Source organism: Coturnix japonica, chromosome 5, assembly GCF_001577835.2.
Source record: "Coturnix japonica isolate 7356 chromosome 5, Coturnix japonica 2.1, whole genome shotgun sequence".
Taxonomy (NCBI): Eukaryota; Metazoa; Chordata; class Aves; order Galliformes; family Phasianidae; genus Coturnix; species Coturnix japonica.
In genome coordinates, this window is record NC_029520.1 from 13,836,712 (window position 1) to 13,864,554 (window position 27,843).

Sequence of the window (27,843 nt, forward strand, 5' to 3'; positions counted from 1 at the left end):
TCTGCCTGCTCACACCCTGCAGGGTTTTTGGGTTTGTTTGGTTTGGCTTGAAAATCTCTAGAGGTTGAAACAGGGAGTCATTAGCCAATGGGCTCATAAACATGAAGGGAATCTGAGTCAGAAAACCACTGTGGACAAAACAGGTGCTCATTGCCCTGAGGAGTGCCAGCTTACTGGAACATAGATGCAGCAGACAGAAGGCGGTGGCTGTCAGTGACCACAGAACCTGGGGAGGAACAGCTTGTCTTTGCCACATGTGTGTTTACGGTGAGACTGAGAATTGCATGTCTGGGCTCCACTGTCTTTCTGAGAAGACTGAATTTAAAATCTTTGCACCTATCGACAGATTGCCTGGGTAACAGCCAAGTGCAAAAGAGGCAGAACCAAGGTTGTTGTCATTTCTTTGTACAAGACAGAACAATTTTGTCAAATATTTTCTACTTATCCATGCAGTCTCTAGGCAGTTCCTCATCCTCCCGGAAGCACACTGAGACAGTCCATCCCAGTGAATAGTTACTTCACTTGAAGTGTTAGCACTGGCAGCTTAAGTGTCATGGACAAGACTTTCTTGGGGATACGGACTCAGAAGAGTAACTGAATTAGTAGGACGTACTGATCTAACCAGAAAAGGTACATAGTAATGCCACATATCAGTAATGCTGCCTTATTGAGGCAATATTAGCCAAGAACTTCAACTTCAAGCTTAAAACAGTTCCTTGAGATAATGCGAAATTGCTTTCTGCTTATGTCACTGAGTTTGGTACTTTTTCAGCGCATAGTATTAGAAATTGAAGGACTTTGAAGCATCCATTCCACATCCATCTCCAGATGCTCCTTGCCATCTTCATCTGAACTCGTTCTCCTGGTGACATCTGCACTGGCCAGGAGAGTTAATTATCTTCAAATTGCCGTATACTGAATGCTGCTTGCAGCCTTCCCTGCGAGCAAATGCCTGTTCAGATCTCTGTAAAAATGTGGTCTGAGGTTTTCTTCTGTGCCTTTTAGCAACCTTGCCTGTTCTCTTCTGCTTAGCAATGGGAGAGCGTAGTTAACACACACTGGATGTTGGTTCAGGACTTTTGCTTTACTTCTCTGGCTTAACAATGTAGTTGCTTTATTCCTCTATTTGTTTACAACATGGGCCCACATACCAAAGGTCACCACATTTTTTTGCAAAGCTTGCCTGAACCTGAATATTCAGTGTGATGATCAACCTAACCTGCGTTGCTGAATTTCAGGGTAACGTTTTCATCAGTTCTTGTTGTATTTCTTTTTATCTTCTTTGTTTACACCCCCAAATATTAGCATTTTTGTCTTTCATTTTTCCTTTCCTTACTTTTTTCTTCTGCGTGTTCTGTCAGGAGAGGAGAGACAGGATGAAGTACAAATCTGTCTTTCCCTTTTCCCACCCTGTGATCGCTGACAGGTGAAGGAAGCATTGCTGTTGGCATGGTAGAGATAATGCTTGTCTGTGCAGGCACCGTAAAAAAAAGCATTTCTGTATCCATCCTGGCCTTTGGTAGGTGCCTTTCCACCTCTCTTTGCTCTGCAAAAGGAGTCTGAAGCAAGCAGACTAAAAGAAGTCCAATGGCCTTCTGAAAATGGATGAGCTTTTGAAAGAGTCATCTGGTGAGTGCCAGCAATTGCTGTGCTCAAGCTGGCTGGTTAAACTCTGATCTCAGTGCTTTTCTCATGGCAGTTTCCCACTTTGTCACAAGAAGTCTGTTGCAAAATGAAAGATCATTTCAAGGATTTTTAAACTTTCTATTCAATCTCTCTAAGTGTAAACTATGCTGTTGTCTCACAGGGTTTGGGAGAGGAAGCTCAAGGGTCCCTCTGCACAGACCTGTTATTCATTTGTAGCTCACCTCTTGCTCCAATATAATTCACTGCTTACATACTTACTCCTAAGTGTGGCTTGGGAAGGGTGTTGCCTACCATAAGCATACTAAGAGCATCTGCATGGAGAATTACTGTGGAGTAATTAGTGTACTATAGATTATCCAGTGTGTACAGACAAGTTCTGATTTGTTTCTTCTTAATAGAGTAGGAATTGGGAAATGAAAATGAAAGGTATTTTTCTACACTGAAAAGTTAATTCTGGTTTAAAGTACTTAATAGTATGGTATACTAGGTCTTGCTGGAACCACTCTCTGTGTATACTTCAGGCATTCCTGGGTAGCACAGCTCGCTTTTAGAGCTGTCCATACACATCCTGCTGTCAGGAAACAGCCCAACTGGCGTAACTCAGGCAATTTACCCAGCGTCTCATGGGAAATCTGTGGCAAAGTGAAGACCGAGCCCTTTCAAATTGCTATGCGACTGCATCAAGGTACTCTACCTCCCATCAAATACATTAAAACTCTGTGCAAGCTTTTACCTTTGCATTTCAGTGGTACTCAGACTGGGAGCCATGTGCATCTGGCAGGAAGGAAGGGAGGTGTGCTAACAGTTTTATAGCCGTGACCCATGTTTATCTGGCATAGCGGTCTAATGAATCAAAACCTTGGAGAAGTTGCAAAGTTGGGATGCTTCTTGGTTTTCCAGCAGACTTTATTGGTCAGTCTTGGGTAAGGAGAGCTCAGCAGTGAAATGATATTCAGGTCTCTTCATCTGGTTCCTTCGCTGGCAGTCTGTGCTGAACAGCTTTGAATTACACTGTGGTGTTTTTAGGAACTGGATAAAGTCTGTGGAAATGCTGAAGAACAGCACGTTTTTAAAGATTATTTCTTGTAAAACTACTTTTCTCCATTGCTTTCATGTAGTCTTTATCATGCAAATGAAAAAGAACCTTTATGCCTTAAAGCTAATTTACTCTCACTCCTTAGTAAAATTATCATATTTTTTTTTGTGTCACAAGAACAATTTACTATTGTGCAAATAGTTTTGATTTTTTTCAATTAAGGGATTATGATTTCATTGAGGAATAAGCAACAGGAACAGGTGAGCTTGTGAGACTCGAATGGGTATTTTCATGTAAATAACTCAAAGATGAAGAGGGAGGACAAAGGAAGGATAATAATGAGGAATGAATGTCAGACACTATTTATAAGTAGGTTATTTTCATACAGGCGCCTGGCCATCGCTGAAGTGTTAGTGTTGCAAAAACCAAAGTACATATTCCTAGGATTATTTTGTACTAAACCTTTTCTTTTTCTATAAGTGTGATGACTGAGGGCTTTCAACAAAGAGGTGTTCATAAAGTCTACTGTAGGACTTGTTGAAAGGAGTTACCTGATTATGATCGATGCTCAAGTAGAGCAGAAGAGAAAAGTCACTTGTCTCTACAAAAGCCTGATTCAGAACTGATGTATGAATGTATTTTGCTTGCTGAAGGTATGCGAGAGAAGTGTGGATGCTTTTTATCTAAAACCAGATTTAGTGTTTAAAATCTGTATAGATTTTTGATATGTTATGTGCATAAATTCCTTCTACATCCGTGTCTGAGAAAAAAAAGTACTAAAGTATTTTTTAATGAATTTATATGAATGGTTTTTATCCTTTCTGTCTCCTCTTTTTCAAAAAATTAAAAGCAAAAATATCTAGCACGTTAGCAAGCCCTACATTTTATTTTTCTTCTATGCACTCAGGGAATGTGTTGATAATGTTTATAGCAGTGTTCTTGAAGAGATTTCTGCCTTAAAGAGAAACTTGAAAATGTTGTTTATGGTATCAGTAAGTGTGTGGGGACATACTAAATACCTTTGGCATTAGCACAAGAGCATATTTGTTTGGGCTTCATCTTCTCAACTCCAATATACTCTTTGTTAGATAATGATACAAACTATCTGTGTGTCTTTCTGTTAGTATTTAGTTTAGGTGGCACATATTTTGAAGGAATTTTGAGGAACTTGGATGAATGGCTGAAAACTAGCTTCAACAGAAGACAAAAACATGACTGGTTTTCAGATGAATCAATTCTTTGAACCAGACAAGTTGTATGAGTGTGAGGGACTGAGGCTGTATGGCTAGCATGAGCATCAGAGAATAGGGCTGCAGCATTTCAGATTGAAATCAGCTTTTAAGGGTTAGTGAGAAGGTGTTTCATGGCTGGCTAAGGCTGTGCAAGTTCACACTGCTGCCTCAATTGCTCTGACTTCTTACTGGAGCCACAAGGCCATGGCGCATGCCTGCCATCAGCCTTCCTCCCCATGTTGCTGTGGAGTTAAATTTCCTTCAAGTTCATAATAGTACCAGTGAACTGTGCTGTGTTTTAAATTCTTTCTACCTGATATTTCAAATGAAGATAAGCTTGAACCAGTTAATGTACTTTTTAAAATACAGGTCTTCTGTATTCAGTGAGAGCTCTTTTAAGTACTCCTTTAGCACAGACAGGTTGGTAAAGGTCAGGATGAATTTACTTCCCTGCTGGTATGGCAATAGTACAATCTATCTATGTTGGAAGTCTTGTATGAGCTTCAATCTAGACACAAAGTAGCTTTTGCAGACTGCAATAGACGTGGCGTGAATCAGTACATCTTTCACCTGTGCAGAAGGGATGACAGATTCAGTCCAAAAGCTGGATTCACTCCAGCTTCTTCAACTGACATCTAATTCTGGTGATGTCTGAGAGCAGACCAACTTTACTGCTTCTTTTTAATACTGAAGTAAGATGAAACAAGCACCCTAAGTACCAGGGAGATCTTGTAAATCTGTTCAGAATTTCTTCAAATAGAATGTGTCTTTCATAACCTGAGAAAGATGTTCACCCTAGTATTAGTGAAAATTACACCCTAAAAGGCTGGTGAACTTGCATGATACACTGGGCTCTTCTATTTTCTTGTCTTCGTTCCATTTTGAAGTCGTGGTTACCCCAGCAGTGTTGATGGTATGAGGAAAGCTTAGCTCTTAACTCTTAATTTGAACACAACTTTTGGACTGCAATGTATGCAATGACCCATCATTGGTTGTATCAGTAAATTTCTGTTAGAAGTGTGGTTGTAAAATAGCCATGAAAGCCTAGCAGAGGGCTGTCAATTTGAGTGGAACAAGGCTTTCACTGGATTATGAGCAGAGAAACTTTGGATGAAATTATAGAGTGAAGGATAGCTAAAATATGTGTATTTTGCAGTGTCAAATAGGTGGGTAATTTGACAAACTCTTTTCCTTTGTGTCTGTTATATACAAGCATTATTCTCAGCCAAGGACTGGGATATCAGCAGCTGTATGAATGGCGTGATATTGTTTCTCTCCTATAGAGATTATGCTAGAAGGCATTACAGCTCAGGCTTGTGTGCTTTGCTGGCAACACAAGGTCTGTTTCTGAACTCTTTAAGACCAGCCACAAGGACAGTTTATTCTTTTGTCTTGCAAGAAACCTGTTGGTGGGATTATATTTAGGCTGGTTGCGCTGTAAAAAGAAAAGTTTGGATGAGATAGATGAATTAATTCTGAATTTCTCCACACCAGCCCTTGTTGAGCTGCTGATTTAGCTCTTTGTTAGGTTGTACAGTACTGCATTGCTAAACTTACTGTGGGCCCAGCTCAGAGAACAGATATACCTGATGCAAGCACGTAATCCTTGTAACAACATTCTTTGGAGTCTCTGTAGAAGCCCTTTAAAGTCAGAAATCCTTTAAGATTTAATTGGACTTTCCACTTCATCAGAGCTGATATGTTGTTCTAGGAGGACATAATTGTCTGTTTTACTGGAAGAGAATAGGCAAACTGCCACAAAGCTAAGCTGCATCTCTTAAATAGAGGTTTGGCTGTAGAACACCTCTTGAAATGTGGGCAAGATTTCCTAAGATGCTCTGAAAAGCATGTTATCTATTTTAACTGACTTCTTATGCCTACAGACATTCTGCCGTAGGTACAGCTAAAAGAAAAATAAGCCGCTATTAAGATGTATTTCTGAGATTTTGTCTTTATCACAAGGCATGCTTGTGAAAAAATGACTTGGTCTTCACAGCCTGAACTGCTCCCTCTGATATTCTCCTGTCAGGTCTCTGCCCTATGATGCAGGCCAAAACCCATGTTACTCCATGTTGTCCTGATTAGTGGAATTTTGAGAAGAAAAGCACTCTGTTTTAAAAAGCTGTGGGGTGTATGCAGATCTCAAGAACCCAAACTGTACTGATAGCATTATCTTGCTTGCAGTACAGATTGGTTTGGTCTAGGACAGTTAAATATAATTTGTAACACGTAAGACAACAAATATTTTACGTACAATGAACCGTCACTTACAGACCTTGCTCAGAATTAACAGCAGAAGGTCAAAGCACACTTGATGCCCTTGTTGGACACTCAAGTTTTCTTTGTAGAATTTGAACATGTGTTAATTACAATGCAATTAACAGTTCTAATGTTCCCACCACTCCAAAACCTGACTTTGAAGGATTGCAACATACTCTAAGGACTATTTTATTGGAACTGTATATTTAATGGAAAATACACCCTGGAAATGAGTGCAATGAGTGGAGTGCAAAGAATCTGCTCTAAGTGGGGAAAATAACCATATGGATAGGAAGGGCTATTGAGCAGAGTATTAAAAAAACAAAGCCACCAAGCAAACAAACAAAAGCATGCATATTTGTTGAGCTGCGGGAGTTTCACACAAAAAGTGCACTTCTGCTCCCATTTTACTAGCAGAAGATAGAGAATATTCATTCCTAAATTGAATTATTCGAAGACATCAAGGCATCTGAACCTAAATGTAAATAACCAGGTTCAATGGGATTCACCTTACGCAGGAGAGGTGGGGAACAGTTCTTACTGTGCAGGAACAGATGGCTAGATTGTGTGTAGGAAAACTAAACTTTCTTGAGACCTCATGGGCTCTCAGATGGTAAAAACAAATAAATGAATTCTACCACTTGCTCATTAGATCAGAGTCATAGAATGATTTATGTTTGAAAGGACATTTAAGATCATCGAGTTCCAGCCCCACTGCTATAGGCAGGAACGCCTCCCAGTAGACCAGGTTGCACACAGCCCCATCCAGCCTGGTCTTGGATATTTCCAGGGATTGGGGCATCTGTTGCCTCACTGGGCAACCTGTGCCAGTGCAACACCACCCTCACAGTAAAGAATTTCTTCCTGATATCTCATCTAAATCCACTTTTTTACCACTAGAGGCTGAAATACGAGTTATGGCTAATCAAGGGTTTTACAGTCATTCTTTGTATTTACAAATAAATCAAAATACTGGACTTTTTAGGCCAGTGTAGTTAGCTGGTACCCTAGGCAGCGCAGAAGCTCTGTGACATGACTATTTTTGGATTTGTTTTTTAACAGTATGTCATAATTCTTGGGAGTGTTTTTTCATTGCTTCATGAAGAATAAAATATAAATATTATGATGGTGAATGCTAATGCTCTCACATAAACCCAAGGGATGTGATTCTTACCAAAAAAGCAATTCATATAAACTTACAGAACTGTCAGACTCATTAAAAGGCCCTGGAAGATCATGATTGTTAAATTGTTTGGTTCCATGTTCCCCCCTGTCTTTTGGCTTTAAGATTTTTTTGTTGTTTTGTGTAAGACTTTAAATTATTGACTGCTTTTAACTACGCTTTTAGGTACTTCATTAAATTAATGAAAAGTTTTCTTCCATGTTGTTTGGATATTTGGATTTTCTCTGCTTATGCTGGAATGATACCAACATCACCTGCAGCATAATGCTCATGAGAAAGAAACTTTAAAGAAAAATTACATAGAAAAGACTTTACTGTGTACAACAGGCTGTCAACTGCATGGAGAGAAACGTACCTATCACTAAATCAATATATCTTGTGAATTGTTACTTTAGGATTCCCATTTTGCTGAAAACAAATTAGTTTGGCATGTTTAATATTCAAGTTAACTTTGAAGTGAGGAGTTAAAATAGTGTGTGTGTGTGTATATATATATATATGTACCACAATGATTTTATCAAGCTGCTGGAAAGCTGAAATTTGATAAGTGCAAAGCTTCCGTAAAATCATACGATGTGATGTAATTGTATGCTTGCTTTCTTTTTTTTTTTTTTATCATTTGATCTTGGGTGTGGGAAAAGTGTAAGATGGATAACTCTTAGTTTGCTTTTATGCTGCTGTTTCCTATCTTTTATGTGTGCCCCTAATTTTGAGGGGTCCTGTAAGCTTTTTTGATCTTCAGTAGAAAAGCAAGTCTTGCAAAATGACTGGTAACATATGCCTGCTAACTGTTATTCACCTTATACCACACTTGTATCTCTTATATTTCTCACCTTGACTGCTAATAAATTCTTTAGATTTAATACAGTCAAAGTAATGAACATGTAGGTAGAAACATTAGGAAAATCTCCCAGTTCCCTGTTGAGTGCACAGTCCTAGAAAGTTTTGACCAAAATCAGAGGCTTTTCTTTCTTTTCCCAGGCAAGTCCTTTTCCAGCCAGAACAGGCAGTACTTTACAGCCCTGCAATCTTGACAATAAAACAGTAAAACTGGGACATTGGAGGAATTTGGGGAGTTTCAGTATAAAAGAAAAAATGTTACCAATTGGAAAGAAACTCTCCGTGCACTCTGGGAACACTGAAACACACAAGAAAACCAGAGAAGGATAAGTAGATGTGCAATCTGTAGTCAGTGTGATTAACTCTGCATTTGGAACTGCAATCACCAGGAGATTTTCTGACCCAATTTGTGGCAGAACTGTTTGGAATAGAGTGGTTAAGAGAATGTCCTTCTAAGTGCAATGGGTGTGTTTGTACAAGGGTTTTGTGTGTTGTCAATACCCAGCTTGCTTTTCAGCATCACATTACAGTTGGCTTCTCAAGCTGTCAGGACTTACTGTGGGTTTGAGTAAACAAGATGTTTTGTAATACTCCTTATTTTTGCATTAACTATGCCATTAATGGTTGTAAAAATTGATAGTTCTGGTCAGCTCCAGGAAGGCAGTACTTCAAATTGTGGTACGTATTTTAGCCTACAAGTGAAGAGGAATCTCAGGTCAGTAGGAAAGTGTATATATATATATATATATATATATATATATATATATATATATATGCATATATATGCATATATATACATATATATATATATATGTGTGTATATATATAATATATATGAAGAGCAATGTGGAATATAGTTAACTCTGAGGTGTGGTGGCAGATGTTATTACTTTCACATCCTTGGGGATTACATTCTCCCTACCTGCTCAGCACAACATCTCTGTTGAGGAAGTGGGGTTTGGGTGAAGTGTTTTATGATATTGAGCTGTTCCATAGCTCATGTGCAGCAATGTTACAGCAGTAAGGCTTATCATTTGGGAGATCAATTCTCCACTCATTGTCCTTCCTTTCTTATGTGTGTGAGGGACCTTCAGAAGGTTGAGCTGCCTTTTCTCTGTGTTTGTCTGGGAGAATTTTTTTTCTAGATTTTTTTCTTTTTCCCCTCAAGTTCTCCTTCCAAACCTCTTTACTAATAAGAATGAATCTTAGCATTCTGTTTACTGTTTTTATACCTGTTGTGGGAATTCACTTGCAAAGGCTTCTCTATACTGTCTGCCATCTCTGTCTTGGCTTTCTTCCATGCATCTGGTATTCTTTTTGCCTCCTGCTTGTATAGAAGAGCAAACAATATTTATATGCTTCTGGCAGCTTCTTAGTTTCTCTTTTTGAGATGATCGTTAGTCAGGAGTTAGTGAAGTCAGGAAGACACTAATGTTCCCTTGTAATGGGAATTCTAGAATGCATGAGTGGTTATGTAGGGTTTTTGACATGGCTAAAATTTAATTTAGAGCTTTTGATTTGTTACCAATTCTCATGCCTTAGTATTACTGGAGAAAAAGTAGAAATTAGTAATGATTCTTCATATTACCTGAGGCCTTATGTAGTCAGAAGACAGTTTTACTTAAACAATCTTGTGGCTGAATAGGATAGAAATCACCTGTAGACATTTTCATGTCACAAGCAGATTTGAAAACTGTATTCAACCTTCTTGCTATTGAATATATTTCACTGTTTGAAATTATTTCCATAATATTCATGGACCTATACTTTAGAATTATGAACAAAAAAAATTGTTCCTTCAATTTAGAATCTTTTGCGTAGCTGGAAGCCGGACACAATTATATTACTAGTAACTTGGATGTGGATGCGAAGCAACAGCAATGGAGAGATGGGGTGTAGTTTCACATGACCGTATCAAGAATAATTGCATTGCATTTTATAGAATAAAAAGCATTCTGGAGAAGTGCCTTTACAGAGTATAGTGCTTCTAGAAATCTTGAAAAGTTAATTGTCACTGGGTCTTGTTGATGCTTAATTGACTTTTCTTCTCACAGATATCCAGATTTCTAGAAAACAGAAATGACCATGACTGCCAACAAGAATACCAATATCAACAGCAGAGCTGGAGGGACTAAAGTGCCTCAGGACAGTCTGGATAGGTAAGTGAACTGAAGGCTATGTGGACTCTGAGAAGTTTGTCTGTTCAAAGTCTTAGTTCAAAGGCGAGAAAACTGTACTCTGAAAGAGAGCCTTGCTGGGCTGAGAGAAGATTTTATAAGGTGGAGGAATTGAGGTATGAGAAGAGCTTTTTCTGGCATATTTCTCTTATGTTATTGTGGCTCACTGGCAGGTTATGATGATTGCAAGGAAGGACCTGTGTAGAAGGCATTGTGTAGGCTTCAGTCAGGTAGAGCTAAATTTCTGGACTACATATCGGTGTCTGTTTTTCTGTATTGCTAATCCCCAGTTTGTATTTTGCATCAGTTTCTGTCACATTTTATGTGCATCATCTGCACTGGCAGACAGAGCAATGAGAGTGCCTCATGTTGCAGTTCTAGCAGCAAGTAGGAAAGGGCTGAATGTAAAGCACGGGGTACATCTTTGTTGTTTTGCTTATTTCTGGTCATTTCTGTAGCATTAAGTCATTTATGGAACAAGTAGATTAACAGTTTAACATTGACAGGTAGGGGGAAAAAGTAGCCTGTCTCAGTACTGTGTAATGTGTTTCCCAGACTCAGTACTGTAGCCAAGGACACTTTAACTCCCCATACCTGGCAGTCCTGAAGGAATCAGTCTGTTTAAACTAGGCCAGGGAAGACAGTGGGCTTGCAAAATTGGGCATATTTATGTGTGGCCTGGAAATGCTATCCTGATAAAGTTCCAGTCCATCAGGAGGCTGTGATGTGATTGTGCTCAGTGATGCAGATGCCTTTAAATAACAGGTATATTTCAATCATAATATAGCAGGAAGTCTAGTGTCAGTAATTGCTCCCTTGTGCATTATTTTACAATGAAAAAAGATTGTTTAGAAGACAAGATGTATCCCTTGGGCAACTCATCTTTGAAATATTGCTTTGGAATGCAAATAAACAACTCATGGTCAACAAGTTCATACATCCTAGTCAGAAGGAGTCTTGTTCTTGGCCACAGTCTTCACAAAACAATACTGATTGATTCAGCTTGTGGCCTTCACAGAGAACAGGTCCACTGACTCCTCCTTTTCTGTGACTGACAGTTAAAAAAACATTGCTTAAACCTGCAGTTTCTGTGGAACAGTCTGTTTTGAATCCCTCTTCTAAGTTGCCTTGCCTAATAACATGTCAGTATCTTCACTTTTCTTTTGGATCAAAACAAAACTCCATTATTAATGACATAGAATGTGTAAATAACTTGTACAGTCTGTGGAGTGCCTGTACTGTGGTAATACAGTTATGCTAGGTATTAGACATAGAGTCTTCCTCATTTGTCTACCTTAGAAAGTTCAAAACTCTGTAAGGCATTATGCAGGGGGCAGTAGAATGGTTTTGCATCCAGAAATGAATGTGCTAGAGGGGAGAGATGATGGAATTCTCATTTATTCCTTGTACACCTTGGGAGCATGGGATGTACTAATGCAATTGGTGTGCTCCAGTCACTTTGAACAGGGAGGGCTGGCCATGCTTTCTTGAGGGTAGCATACGTGATAGGCTGTACCAAGGCTAGACCTAGCTGCCAGCACTACAGTGCTTGCATGGGAGGGTTATACTGGGAGAGCTTTGTTGTTTCAAATAGATTAGTAAAGATTATGATTCATGTGAGTAGATCACATAATTACAGATTAATTTACTTGCTTGAAAATGAAACGTCAGGGACACAAAGTCCCTGTCCTGGCAGCTGCCAGGTAGAGTAACCAGCATAGATGGAGAAGCTTGGAGAGAAAGATCAAAGAGAGTTAGCTTTGATCTTAGCAGGGAGCTGTAGGTCAACTTGAAAGTCGTGTCGAATCCAGGCTTGGTTTGGCATAATCACCATTGTATTTTGAACTTTTCCAACCACAAACAATAAAAAAAAGGGAAAACAGGAATTAATTTTTGAGATTTTTTAGAATGGAGGCAATGAAATTCATTTTTCTTTTAGTAGTTTACTTTTTTCCTTTTCTTTTATTTAAAGCAAAATCTCTGTTTTGTCTTTAAACTTCCTGCCTTATTTTCTCAGTTTTGATCATCCCTCCAAATTTGATGCACGTATGTTTACCACTTCCTCGCCTTTTGTGTCTAATCATCCATTTCTCTTGCTATACCTTCTCTCTTGTCTACATACACTATGGAATCACAGTAGTTTCAGGAAATGTTCCTTAGTTGGATGGATGGTCTCATTCTGATTACCACAGGGATAGGTTGACTACAAAATAGTCACCTAGTCATAATAATCACCTTAATTAATAATCTGCCCTAGGCAGAACCCTGACCCTGATCTGGCTTTTGCTAGTGACTTCCTCTGTGACACTGTCACACCCTTCTCTTGTCTAAATCTTTCATTATGTTGATTTGCCTTTCTTCCTCCAGGTGTTGTTGTCATTTCTCTTTTTAAATCAGGCATCTGACTGCATCCATCCTAGTGCCTTTTGTTAGTCCCATTATGCAACAGTAGCTTTGTTCAAACTCAGCAGAAATGGACCTACTATCCTTATGCAATTCCCACTTTGTTAGTTTGTGCATTTGGGTTCTCTTCAAATCTGTAGAAAACAGAATAGTGAGGGTGTAAGGAGAAGGAGTGGATAAAGGAATTCCTAGAGGCATACAGATATGTGGTTATTAAAACTAAATCCTTAATGTCTGGCATTCTCATGTCATTCATCATCCTTTCATCAGTGTGGACAGATCGTTAAGTGCTGTGAGCTTTGGTCAAGACTCGAGCAAACCTTGGACCTACTCTTCCATTTTAGAATCTTTTCCATTCTTAATGGCTTTGAAAATTCTGTCGTATGCTAACTTGTTGGATAGTAATTGTCAAATAAACTCTTTCCTTATCATTGCCATCTGTTTTGATTAGATTAAAAATTAATTGTTTTTATAAGTACAAGCATGAACCTGAAGCTGGGGAAAATCTTTGAGTTGCACTTGCATGACAGGTGAGGAGATGAACAGATCGTCATGCACCAGTTCTCCATCCATTATTTTGCCTTAAGTAATCTTCTTCAGCTGTCTTTGTGAAACCCTGTAAGAGGATATTTGAGTCAGCAATGGGGATTCGTCATCTTAGTCAGACTGTAAATCAGTGGGGTAAATGCTGGCATTATAAAACTTCAAGGCTTGCAGAATTTATTGCAAACACATTCAAAGTTCCACTTAAACTGAACAGCCACTGTCTCATTGTAGTACCAAATTTAAATGGAGATTTGGAAAACTGCATATGTAATTTGTAGGGTAGAGTTTCAGTAAGGGCTGATACTGGCATAACATAGGTGTATTTGTCTCTTTTTGGCTAAGAACTCTTTTTGGTATTATTTTCTTGTCCTGGTTTTGTCACGGCTTATGTAGATGCAAGGTATGTTACAGTGGTACAGTGTTCCTATCTCTTTCAGATGCAAATTATAGTGAAATCTATAATAGTCTTTCTGACAGCTTTGTTTGCAAAGCAAATCATCATAGATCATAGATTTGAATTTTAATCACAACAGTCTTCAATGGAGAGAAGATGCTTGTCTATAGTATATCTATACAATCTGAGGTACCCCTCTCATGCCTTTTCTCCTCCACAGTTGTGCTATCAGCAGTTTAGAAAATGAGGAGGCAGAGAAGAAAATGAAGACTGTTTTAGTGGAGAATAATCAGTTTCTCACCTGAGAAATTGTGAGATTCACTGATTTCTTCTCTAAACACGGGAGAAGAAAACCTTTTGATCTGAAGACAGTGAAATAGTTTAAATACATACTGATTACTTCTGAAAATATCTGGAGTTCATTGATCATTTGTTAAAAATAGACATTTATATGTGCCTTGGGGGTGGCATGAGCTTGACTGCGAAAAAGTATTGTAAAAAGATGACTAGATGGTTAAAGTTATAGAACATTGTCTCAGTGCGGCAAGAATAGATTGACCTGCAGTCCTCAGCCTGGAGTGAAAAGGAGTGGAGAGCGGTGTTAGTGAAGTCTCTGGAATTGTAGGTGGAAGAGTGGCAGTAAATAGGGGGAAAAAGAAGCATCTATTTCCAAATTAAAATAAATAGGCTTCATTTTAAACTGGAAGGAGGCAGTTTGAAAGGAAGGTACTTCTGTGCAGCATGCCTTCAAGCAGTGGAACTTCTGCTTGAGGTTGCAGTTGACAAATTTATGGAAGAAAAATCTACAAAAGGCTTTTAACCACAGTAGCAAAATCTGTGAGGCAGCAAGTCTCCAAGCCTTTGGCTGAGCAGTACTGCATGTACATCTTGTTCTTACTTCCTTCGTTAGGCATCTGCCTTGGTCGATAACAGAGCCCAGACTAGGGGTGCTCTTGGGCCCAACCCATTGGGAACATACTGATGTTGTTTCCTGTTATGTAGCTGATACATTTGCAAGATGATAGTTAAACATACAAAATGACACTATAATTCTGGCTTTCAGTGAACTTCAAGGATACGGTTTTAATTCTATCTTGTGAGTCACTGATATGAAAGCCAAGGAGCAGAAGCTCAGGAAAGCACCTTGTGTAGTTGAAAGGGACGACTTAACAGTTCTGGCAGGAAGCAGCTCTGAAATCTTATTAACTCTCCAGTGAGAAAGCACAGTGCACAACTGGTTCAGCACCAGATGTCTTCTTGGTTTGCGTGTCCATACTTAAGAGGATCAACACAGGGTCAATTGCAGATCTCCCTACAATGACTTGCTTTTCCATAAAAAATAATACTGATTTGAAGTCATTTCATGCTTGTTGTCTTTGTAATTTGTGCAGAAATTTAGTTCGAATTGGTGCATTAATTTATAGCGTTTGCCCTAATATTGTGTGTTTTTTTCCAGTGCAATTTTGAATGCAGAAATGACTAACTGCTCTGACTTAAAAATCACACCAAGACTATATAGTATTAAAATAAGCCTATAATTATGTTATGTTCTACCTAGCAAAACACAGTTTTCAAATTTGTAGTTTATTTGGCCTAACAAAAAAGGAGAAAATTTTCAAAACTAACTGGAGATAGAAGTGCTGCCCTCCTGCCAGGTGATGTTGCCTTAACACAAGCTGAGTTTGAATGAGAAACAGAATCAATTTTGGAAGATGAATTTTTAGTGTAGGGAATATATATTTAAAGAGTATGCTGATTTTAGCAGCGTGTACATAAAGAGACTGCCACAATAAGCTTGAACAAACATCCTTTTAGTTTCGTGTCACAGGGTTTGATTTGGGAAGGTGGCCAAAGCAGAAACCAGTCTTTGTTCCAGTTGTGTGAAAGGACCGTGTGGCTTTTAGTCTGGAAAACTACGTCACTATAATCATGTTAGTTTTGGTACGGGTTGGGTTTGTGGTGCAGGCTGTTGTCTTTCTTCCCAATCTGCACAGAAGTGGTGTCATTCTCACTGAATTGGAGAGTGCTCTCCAGCTGGGAAGTCATGATTTAATAACCTGATAAACTGTGGCTGCTGATGTCAGTGGGTTATAGAGCAGGGTGCCTGAGATTTGTACCAGAAAATAATTAGTTCTTCAAACTACTTTGAGCACAGCATTGCAAGTGGTTAGGCTCTTAGTCTAATGACATTTGTAGATGGTCTTATTTCTAAATACTTTTAGTTGGATCTTTGAATCAGATATAGTCACGCATGATTAAAATTGAAATCTGGACTGATGCTTATCCACAAAACTTTGTGCTTTTGTTTTCTGCTCATTCCATCTGCTTTAATTGACTGGTATCTTTGAAGCATCGACTTCTGTGCACATTAGCAACCAGATATTCACTAGAGTATTTCTGATCTCTGAGTTGCATCTCTCTTTTAGCCTGGAAACCCACAAACCTCTAAGTATAGGTTTTGGTTTTTATCTCTCAGCAGTGAGTTAGCTGTCACTAACCATTTGTCAGCTCCATTAGCCTGACACACACTGAGATTTGTTTGTGCTGACTTTGTGGTTCAGGCTTTCAGAACTCAAGTTAATGGGAGAGATTTTTAATCAGTAGGAACTGGCTTTTTTCCAGCATAGGTGAAGATGATGCACGGTGTATATCAAATGACTTGTATCTCTTCAAAGATGCTTACAGTGTTCTTGCTTAATTGTGTATAATTCTTTACGTGTAACATAAAATTGTGACATATTTCCCAGGTAACTGAGCCTGTGGAGTAAGACTATGTTGAAGTTTATCACGAGTCCTGAATTATTTGCTGTTATTGTAGATAACATTGTTTGAAATTTAGAGGGGAGGCCTTCTCAGGTTTATGTACTCTCTTGCTGCTGAACCAGAGATCAGGCCTGATCTGGCTTTCCAGGGTCTTTGCGTAGCCCCCATCAATCCTGTGAAGGGGAGGCCAGATGCTCTGTTTCTCAAGCAGCAAGTCTTTGCACGAGCTTTGTGCTTACTGTTTGGTTTTGGATGTTACAGATAATTCAGACCTAGTCAAGCCAAATTTATCCAATTTACAGCAAATACTTTTTTTTCTTTTTTAAAATTAATTCTTAGTACTCATTAATAAACCCAGATGAAATATTTTATTTCCTTTGAAAAAAGAATTTTGTGGCTGTGGCCTGGGCAGAGGATTTAGAAATATTTTGCCTTAGGAATTGAAACCTTGAGAATTCCTATATAAAAGAATTTGCACGTGTATCTGGCATTAAGTTTAACTGATACTCTGATACTATCCCCAGGTGGGCATCAGTGGCAGTTGTTCACTCTAAGACCAAACACACAATGAGTTTCATCTCCATGTTGAACAGTAGACATTGTCCAAATTTCCTGTAAAGTCATTTATTCAGATGGAGTCTTGTCTGCCTGTACTTATAAAAGTACTCATACCTTGTGCAGAGGTGCAATGTTCAGAGCCAGGCTCAGTGTTGTGGATGAACAGGTAAGGCAGGTCACTGTAAAGCAGTTCCTTTTCTGCTACTGTGGGTGTTGATGGAGATACCTGGCTGTGTTCACAATGATAGAGCCCTGGTCCCACCATGAGAAAAATATTAATGAAACAGAAGTTTAAAAAAAGTATAATTTTTAGCATATATTCATTTCATGTGAATATGAATGTAAGGGTTTATTATATTTATTACTTGCATCAAGTTTTTTGGATGGTGCTGCTGAGAAGAAAGCAATAACTTGTAAATCAGAGGAAGCATCTTACCTTTCAAGCGTGCCTCAAGCTCTTGTGTGCACCCAGGAAGCCCATGTCCTTGAGCTATCCTAAAAATGTGCTGGCAGTGCATTTTCCCTTTTGTTTTTTCCTCTTTTAACATATTTCTGCTGCAGATTCTTCAAAGCGTGAGGCTCTCCATGCTGTAAAACAATAAGGCTTTGTTCTTCTTTGAAACTTAGAAGTGTACAGTTTTCCCAATAATCACTGTGTGGTTCCCATCGTCTTAGCATAATTATGATGTTCTCTCATCTCCTTTTTTCCTTTTTTTTTCCTTTTTTTTTTTTTTTTCCTCTTCCTTTTTTAAATAAGTATGTGAGTAGTGATAGAAAAGCTGCTTCCTTCCGTTTTATGGATGGCTGCATTTCAGTTATGGTTTTCACCCAAGTTCAAAACATTGTGGGAGAAATCCTCTCCACCTGGGCTCAAAATTTCATTGGACGGTTTAAAGGAGTCTCCATGTGATATCATTTGCAGATATGTAGGGGGTCACCAAGCCGTTCTTCATGTGTAAAAATGTCTTGAATGATGTGCCCATTTAAGCTTAACAGAACATTTAGTGGGATGGTTGGATGCCAACCGACATTGCACTGTAATGGTATACTGTGGGAAAATATGCCCAACTCAGCACCAAAACAAACAAACAGGAGAAGAGAACTTTTCTGTGCAGTGGACATGCAGGTGTAAATGCTGAAGGCAAGAGAGCTGGTAGTAGTTGGTGGTTTTGCACACCTTTAAGGTGATCTGATTCAGTGCCTTGACAGTTGCTGTTTCATGCATAGCTGGGTGTATAGGCTCTTGTTTTCAAGGATTCTGGTGAGAATGCAGTGAGACTTTGGCTTGGAAAGGAGCAATCTGTGATTGCCTAAAAGCAGTTCTTAATTTTGTACCCTTCAAAAGTCAAGCTTTTTTGCTCTGTCAGTTGTGGAGTGGCAGCTCCCAGTCTGAGCACACCTTGCTGTCCATGTTTAGAAAACGGTGCAAATAAGCTGCAGCCAGACCACCGTATAAATAACTGATGCAAAATCCATTGTACTCCTTTAAAGAGGAAACATCTTGAACTGTGCCATTGACAGAATTTCAGAAGGCTGGTTCCCAGCAGCACTACCCTGTGTTTGGTTCAGAAATACAAAGCTGCTATTTATGTGGTGAGATTGGTGGTGTGTTTGGGACAGCTCAGCCCCAAACTCGGCCTGTGGGGGATGGTGCTTGATGTTATCAGAAATAAGTCAAAACATTGGTTGAAATGACCCTGAAATTGGAAAATCATGAGTAGAGGCTTTGATTTAATTCCTGCCCTTTATCTGTCAGAAGCACTGGTGGAGTGCTGACTTACCATGGCCTGAGGCATTGCATTCCCCTCCCTCACTTTGGTCAGGTGTGACCTCTGGGGAGGTGGATCAGAGGGTCCATGTTTGAAATCTCTTTAGAAGGGCTGCAGAAATATTCTTGCAACCACTGTCTAAAGGTCTAAAGATGAGAAAAGCAGTTTGTGAGAAAAGTGAGAGCTTCTAATTAGATAAAGAGATGAAACTGGGAAAATGGACCAAGCTTTTTGGGCCTTCCTCAAGCAGTTTCTGGTAGGGAATTTTTGACAACTTTTGCATATCTGGCTATTTTGTTTTGTATCCATTTTAGATGTTATGAGATCAGGAAGAAACATTGCTTACCTTAAATGCAACCAGTCAAGCAGTTCACTTTTTCCCAGCTGGAAATCCTATTAATTTATCCCTCCTCTGTGCACAGGTTTTTTGAGGAGAAAAATATTTTTGGTTATGTTTTCTTTCAGGCAGCTTCAGGTCAAGTTTGCATTATTATTATTTGAAGGCAACGTGTAACTCCTTTGGTTAACTACTTCTCAGAGTAGTTCAATTCTCCTGGCACTTTAAATGCACGGTTCTTTTAGATGTCATCACTCAAGTTACCTTTTCTCTTCTAAAAGGATTATATTTGTTTAAAAACTCTGGAAAATAGGTTTTAAAATGAAAAGGAGCAAGTTTTTAAAAAGCAGAGGCTTGTCATTAACAGGGTAGACTGAAAGCAGCGTTTAACCCAACTATGTTCTGTTCCAGTACAAAGACTACTTAGACTGACACTGAAATCTATATTTAATCATGGATGGTTTCTATTTTTGCATGAGCATGCTCAGTCATACAAGGGCTTGAACTAAACTGTTCTATATTTTTGCAGCAAATTATTACAACAGCAGGGTTTTGGAAGCGTTTCTGATTTCTTTCTAGTGCTTTTATTGCCCTGACGTGTAGTGAGTAAAAGCAACAAACAAGATATTAGCTAAAGCATTCAGTGCTGCATTAGAAAATCAGAGCAGGAGTTCTATGCCTTTTCATTAATTTATTTGTTGGAGTGGGGATAAAAGTTGGACAGAAGTCCACAGGGGTTACAGCACAGGAGTGGTGTGCAAAGCATTTTTTACAGTGTACTTCCAAAATTACATAGTTTCTGGGGGAAGTTGTTCTTAGGAATGAAAATCTATTGGTTTCTGGACAAGGGAGATGATGTTGATCTCAATGAATACACTGACAAAGATACAAGTTATGAGCTTTACTGATGACATTTCGTATTCCATGAATATCTATTTGTTAGGAGCTGCTCTAAGAGCCTCTTCTCTTAAGCTTATGCTTTAGCTGTTGGAAAGCCACTGGTTTAGGGGAACAATTTCTGTTCTCAGCCATAATCAGTCCAGGTTTGAGCCAGAAGTTTAGAGATGAAAGTCTGTGTTCTTTTAGCTTCTTTCCTGATATTGAGTTATCCTAAAATCTAATTTCCCACTTCAGCAGAACAGCAAATTCAAAGATAGAACAGAACCAGTAAAGGGTGAGATTAAAAGGAAGATCCGAACATAGTGAAATACTGAGTGGAAGAGCTCTGTGTTTCTTCCCCGATGGAAAAAAAAAAAGATACAGTTTGTCCAAAAAGGCAGTGCAAGAAGTGAAATGATGGATAATTCTCATGTTCTTTTCACTGACTTTGTCCTCTGAGTAACTGTAATGACTATTCCGCTATTCCCGGGATAGAATGGTGTATAGAAACTATGAATTAGCCAAGTGCTTGATACAGTATCCACACTGAATATCACCACTAGATTCACACTAGGGGGACATTAACAGCAAATGGCCTTTAAAAGGAAACTAAACTTTAACTGTTTCCTTGCAAGGAGGATAACAGGAGCTAATGGAAATAGTTAGATGGCAACCCATATTATTACAATGCATGCATACAAAAGATGTTTACACTGCCTAGGATGCTTTGAGCAAGAGAATTTTTCAGCACAATGTCTCAGAGTAATGCTCAGCCCTCTGTAGGGCAGAATCCCATCTCATTTATTCTGCATAAAGCCAGGGAGGTTGCAAAATTGTGCCTGTAGTCTTTGGTGATGTATAGGACTTTGGGTCATCCACCTTTATGGTTTTCATTAGATGTGTCTTTTTCCAAACTTCAGATGTTTTGTAGCCCTTACAGTGAGGTTAGCTGCATTTGGGCCAGCTCCAGTATTTAGAACGATGCATTATAATTTCTCAGAAGTCATCTCTTTTTCCAGGTAACACCACAACTACTTGAAGCGTGAAAACAGAAACTACTGAAGTAGGATATAAATGCTTTGTAATACAAATCCTGCTAGCAAAGCCTCAGAAAGCCTTGCTGTGTTTTGTTTGTTTTTTTTTTTTCTCCTGGTGGATACTGGCTGGAGGCAGGACTGCTCATGTGGGGAACATCAGTGGATTAGAACAGGCTGGTATTGGTAATGCTCAGGTATGGGTAGATTGGTTAACCCTCTTGTTGTTAGCAAGAGGTGCTTGCAGCTGACTCAGCCCTGTGTGTGTGCAGGAGAACATTTGCCAGGGAAGCAGCTGTGCCTTGGGGCTGCTGCAGAGGTTTGAAGGAAGAGTTGGCAGTGCCAACAGTTGAATAACTGCAGAACCATCAGATGGCTCTCGGCTGAAACCTCTATCCCCTTGATTTGCTGCTGATTTAGAAAACCACGTTATGTCAACATAGGCAAATAGAGGAGATGTCAGATAGCCTCTGTCCTTTCCAAACTGTTGGCAGAGACTTAAAAGCATTTGCATGTGGATTTTTAACCTCTCCCTTTCCTTTCTGGACAGCTGTGATATCCACGTGGTCTTCAGGTTGGGCAGGCTTGTTAGCCACGTCCATCTGCATGTGATTTGGTGTGCTTGGTACAGCTCCTCTTATTCTGTTAGCAGCAGGCAGTCAGGTCAGCTCAGCTTAAAGGTTCAGAAACAAACTGTAAATGACTGGCCCCTGCAAGTTCCAAACCAAAGAGTAATAAAAACAAAACAGAACTTTTTTTCCCAAGCTGCAGGCAACCATAAGGAAATATTTGGCTTGCCAAATTTCTCACACGCCTGTCCTATCAAAATCGGCACGTCAGAGAGCAGAGAAAGGCTTTGCTGGTGTTAGACTTGTTAAACATTAATGCCAGTTTCCTCCCTTTAAACACACAAAGGGACAGAGGTTTGACAAACGTCCTCAGTCTGTGTGTCATTCGCTGCCTGAGAAGTGGAGCAGCAAGCTCTCAGGAAGCACAGAGGACAGCAGGCTTGGACGTGGAATTCCTCCCTTACATTCTGCACCTTTCCCGGAGGGAAGAGCTTCTGAGTAAGTCTGACTGGGAGTGCTGAGTGACCACAGTGAGAGACAGCTGTATGCTTGCCAGAAATGTGGGGGGAAGCAAGCAAAAACTGAAGTGAAAGAGTGCAAAGTGCTGTAGCTGTGAATTCTTTAATGCTCTCTCCTGGTTTTGTAGTTACATGGCTGCTCACAGGCAGGAACTCAGCATCAGCTTTCTGCTTGCTAAAGATAGTGCTAGGAAGGTCTTTAATTTCAGTGTTTGAAGTTCTGGTGTAGGATAAGGGACACTGGAGCTCAAACCCGATTGTGCATTACATCCCTTCCTCCCCTGCCTCTCGTGCTCTCAGATCTGCCCAGCTAAATGCACGTTTCTTGTCTAGTTTGAGGAGAATCCACATTTCTCTTTAAGTGCTAAAGGTGTTCTTTAAGTCACAAAGATATACTTCTACCTATGCCTTCGGCCAGGATTAATTGTAGTGCTGCTGGAGCACTTGTGTGTGTTGGCTTTTATACCTGACTTTTTTTTTTTATTACTCCAGTTATTACTCATTGAGCTGTAAGAAACTTTCTGGGCAAAAGACAACTCGGATGTTTTTTCCCACTGAATAAATAACAGGGATTTGTGCTTTTCAAGAAACAATAACAGTATCGTGGTCTTGAGTCTATAGGGCTCAGAGGGAAGTAACTTAGGGTCAGAATGTAGACTTCAGTTTGTTGCTCCAAATATCCAGAGAGCCTCTGGGTAACAGGGTGATTGTTGTTCGTGTTCATATTCTTTAAGAGAGCAAGTACTTTTTGCTGATGAATCTGTAAATATTACTAGTTGCTTTTTCTTTCTCCTTTTGTACATACATGTTGGGTTTGCTGTATTTGCTCCATATAAGCAGCATTTCTTGATGCTTTGCCTGATGATATCTCCGTATCTTCCTGTAGGAACATGAGTCTTTTTTTGGCTCTGCCCCAGATGGGAAGGATGAGAGAAAGAAAAATTGTGTGCTTGCTCTAAGTCACTCTAGTGCATTTTGTATTAAGTAACCTTGCAGTTCTTTATTACTATGTAATGTTCCTGTTGCATGTCAGTGGTAGCAAATGATTTTCATTCTTAAGACTATTAATATATGTGAATTCCCTTGTAAGATATGAAAAATAATAGAGTATTGTCCAGCTTCTTATAAAAGCTAATAGGCCAACAGGAGAGCAAAATCCACCGTTTTATAAGAAGCCAAGGCCTTGTGAGAACAAAATCTTTATAAGGGGAATACAGATCGCCCAGATATTATCCTGACTCCAAATTTAAGCTTGAGCTCCCAGTGCTCTTGTAGGTGTGGCGATGAAATGTGGTCTGGGAGGCTTGTTTCTGCGTGGTGAGTAATGTACACGCTTGTATTACCTTTGATCACAGTGAAGAGTGATTATGAGCGTCTCTGTCTGACAGAAGTTTATTACTGTTGAGATTTGTACTGAAATCTCAGTAAGCAATGCAAAGAGAAGTTAACGTCTGAATCTCTGGGAGAATTTCCTTTAGATCATGGGTTTGACTATTGCTGTGCAGCAGTGATTGAGTACTGGCTGATCATCTTCTATTGATATTCAGTGAAATTGTTCTGAATTAGGGCCAAGGTGAAGTTATATTTAGCCTGGACTGGACTGTTATGTAGATAAGTATGATAGCAACAGGCATTGCAAATTATAGGTTTGGATCTTTTTCTTTCCTTTTGTGTGTGTATCTACCAACAGATCGGGGAAGAAATAGATCAAAGTATTTTTCAAAATTATGTTCAGCTAAAAAAACAACAAAACCCAACCACTCTTTTTTGGCAAAGTCTTTCATATGTCACTCAGTGATGGGTATACCCAACATATTTCCTTATTTTCCTGGCTTAACAAAAGAAAATAGAACAAAGGATACAGCAGCAAGTCAGATATAGAAACATAATTTAATTTTCAGTCCATATCTTATTTAGATTTGAAAGTTGTTGGGTTTTTTTTTTTTAGAAGTATGCATTTGTTTTGGGTCTGTGCATTAAATCTTCCCATAATAATGAGTTTTGCTTCTTTAGCAATTTCTCTTTCTAGCTCTTGATTTGCACTGAAATAAGAAAATCAAACTCAGTTCACAAGTACTTAAAGAAACTGAATGAAGGAATAACATCACTGAAATGGATAGAAAATTCCCTCTCACAGTCAAGAGAAGCATTCCATTTTACTTAATGTGCACAGATCTGTGCACACTGTAGCATGTACCAAGGGTCATGTTTGTCTGTCATAGCTGGAATTTATTTTGCATTCCATGAGGTCAGAGGAAAATTAAGATGATAAGGAAGGCCAGGGTTCTGAAGCCTCGAGTCACTCCTCCAGCAGAGGCTGAATGCAGCCCCTGAACAGGAGACAAGCTAGTTCCTTTAATGACAAGTACAGGGTCAGTGCTTAATGTGTATTTTATTATTTTACCTGTAGTTGTGCCTCTTTGTTCCTCTTGGATCTTCACTGTGCTGGGGAAAAGAAGACTTTGAGTAGATTTCTTCTGAACCTACAAAGTGCTGCATAGCACTTGAGCAGTTCTTTCTGGTATTTGAGGAAGAATGAAGTGCTCTTCCTTCCTCTTCCCATACTTTGGACCACTGTTAGCAATGTCTCACTTACCAACTGCTTCCGCTCTTTTCTGCTTTTCCAAGTGCTGAATATATCTTCTAATTTTGTTCTTGCAGTTCATAGAGTCATAGAACCACTGAAGTTGGGAAAGACCTCCAAGATCGTATAGTCCAACTGTCTAAAAACCATCAATATTTCCCCACTAAATCACATCTCTCAGTACAATATCTAAATATTTACTGAACACCTCCAGAGATGGTGACTCCACCACCCCCCTGGGCAGCCCCATTTCAGTGCCTGACCACTCTTTTGGAAAAGAGATTTTTCCTAGTATGCAGCCTGAACACCTCCCCTGGCACAACTGGAGGCCATTTCCTGTAGTCCTATTGCTAGTTACATGGGAGAAGATGCCAGTCTCCACCTCACCACAACATCCTTTCAGGTAGTTATAGAGAGTGATAAGGTCTTATGTAATAGTTGTGATTTCTGAGGTATACTGTTGCTGTTATCATTGTAAGAGTAATAAATTACCAAACAGAAATCCGTCATGCTGCTTCATCTTTGTAACTGAAACATGGAATGTGCCCCTGTGAGGAAAAATGTCCCATAATCTGCTGATTATGTGCCCTTGTTTCAGCTTTGTGCCTATGCAGAAATTTGCACAAAGTTGCTGCAGTTGTTATGATGAAAGGATGGCCCCCAGCTATTGCAGATATGAGGCCTCTCAGAGGCCTGAGCACTCCTTAGATGAAGTTTAAAATCAAAGTTACTCCTTCTTTTCCTTTGGCTCTATGTTACATGTGAACTGCCTTCACAACCCAGGAGCAGGCTCACAAGGTTTTTGAGTCAGACTGCACTCAGGGCTGATACTGAGGTCATTCTGGGTTCATGGGGTAGTTCAGGAGGTTCCAATGTGCTGGATTAGTTTCTAATATAGTTTGTATTTTATTTCATATGAAGAGCAGTAACTCCAGAAGCAGCACAGACATTTTCAGACCTTTTAAAACAATTTGGTGTTATCCTGTTGTGGCACATAGTATTTTCTCACTGGGTCCAGATGTCTCAGGCCTCAGACTTGCTGAATTGTGATATTAATAGTTGAAATGATGGCAGGAATTAGGAATGTCTGTTTCATAACAGACATATGGATAATGGCTTTCCGTTTTATAACCTGTTTTTCGAGGATGCTTTCTTGCTGTGTTAAACTAGTTCATGAGAACAGAAAACTGAGAAAGTCAAATCTATACAGAAGGGTCTCCCTGGACACCAATGGACTTGCAGACTCAGATCTCTGCCCCTTGGAACGATGAAGTACCTGAGCAAAGAAGTAACACAGCCAGCAAAGGGGAGTTTGGTACCTGTTGACTGATACATTGCATGATATAGCAGTAGAAACTGGGGACCAGAACTAAACCAGTGGGTCTGGACAGTATGCCATTGTGGAGAATCAATTAAGAGATTTTTGTGTTTACTCTGAAAGCAATTTGTAGGAATGGGTGAGACTGTGAAAAGGTGTTAAAGACCAGATGAAGTCCTAATCTCCCTTCTTTTTCTCCATCTCTACCACATCTTTACTCATAGATCTATTTGATGATGTTTTGTGTGACCTAAAATTTAATTTATAAACAAAGTAGGGAAGGCAAGCTTAGCTGTATTCTGGTATTGTGTGCAGGTGGGGCTCGTGGCTTTCTGGCTCATAATTCTGTTCTTTTCCCTTTGGGTATAGAGTATTGCAGTGAAGTATAGAATGACCTTGTAAGGTTTACTGGCTTGTGAGAGCAGAACAGAACAGGACCTATCTTATAGCAGCTTTTCTAAACCACAGTTCTAGACTTAGAAGCTGCTGAACCCAGAATTGCCTCAATTATGTTAAATAAAATTAAACACCACAATTCATAAAAGCAGTTTTTAATCCTTCCCAAGGTGTGTGCATGTAAGTATGGAAGACTTGCAAAGCTCTGGCAGAATGAGTTCCAAAGCATTAAATGTTTTGAGATTCCCAGCCAGATAAAGAAGTGCATTGTAAAATTACCTGTGCTTTGAAAAAGCAGAGCCGAGAGCTTCCACATGCACTGGAAGTTGGAACAATCATGTTTAGACATGCTGCTAAAGAGCAAGTTTCAAGGACTGCTGGTTCTTAAATGGACACACAGGAGCTTGTGTGTTCTGCCTGATTTAAGAAAATGCTATTGTTTTCTGTTTTGCCACTCTAACAAAAAAGCTGAGATCACAAGAAAGCAGGTGAGGCTAAATTGTTCTGAACAGCCTCTGGAACATCATGAAAATCAGAGAAAGTAAAGACAACAGTGGAAATATCTGTTGCAAATATTATTATTCAGAACACAATAAAGGAAAAGAGTAGCACAAGTGAGGCTTCCGTTCTCAACTTTGATCCATTCTCATTACTTTGAGGAGAAAATGAGGGCCAATGTTAGGAAACTGACACTGTACTTGATTAGAAAAGACAGAACGGCTGCCCCTGACGTTTCAGTTCTTGCTTTTGAGGTTTTTTTCCCCACCTTCAGCCAACTTCAGATTGTTGGGATGGAAGGTACAGTGCTGATGTGCGAACTTCCTGTGCCTGATTGCCTGTGTTTGGGGCAGTGTCTGAACAAAGGGGGTGAAAAAGACTTAAACATATCAGAGTCTAAAAACCACCCACCTGTGCCTGCCTTTAGCAGTGCAGAAGTCTGCCGTGAATTTATATCAGCGGGGAATCTAGCCCTATTACTCCAGGTATTTTCATGATTTCCTGTGATCTTCTTCACCCTTAGAAATTTTTTGCTAAGGCCCATACCTACTGCTGCTGCCTGTTTATTGATCACATTTTATCTTACAGTTATTTGTTGCAGTCAGATTTTCCTGCTGTTTTTGCTTTACAAATCCAATGTAATGTGAGTATTTAGGACCTGACTCGTCAACTTTGATTTATTTGAAAATTTTTTGTTATGCTTTTTTTTTTTTTAGATTTTTTTGGTACAATTGTAGAGCATATTTGCCACTTCACGTAATCTGCTTTGGCAGAACAACTCCTGAATTTCACTGGTGTAAATCAGGCATTGCTTGTAAGTCATAAAAACACAGTTCAGATACAGCCAGCTGAGTTTCTGTGCACTTCTCTCTAGGAACCAGGCATAAGGATTCAGAGCTTTGA

General features: G+C 39.4%; 1 protein-coding gene across 7 annotated transcripts in view; it reads left to right on the top strand.

Annotated features, from left to right (window-relative positions):
* DENND2B (DENN domain containing 2B) overlaps positions 1-27,843 on the top strand; it is a 140,831-nt gene that overhangs the window by 50,639 nt on the left and 62,349 nt on the right. For 5 of the 7 annotated variants that reach the window (XM_032445153.1, XM_015864089.2, XM_032445156.1 and 2 more), the window contains one exon: positions 10,252-10,356. In XM_032445153.1, coding sequence (XP_032301044.1) covers positions 10,277-10,356 — 80 coding nt within the window. In that variant the 5' untranslated portion in view covers positions 10,252-10,276. Of the gene's footprint in view, positions 1-10,251; positions 10,357-22,003; positions 22,125-27,843 lie in introns of those variants that run through there. The other 2 variants (XM_032445154.1, XM_032445157.1) reach the window with 2 other exon arrangements.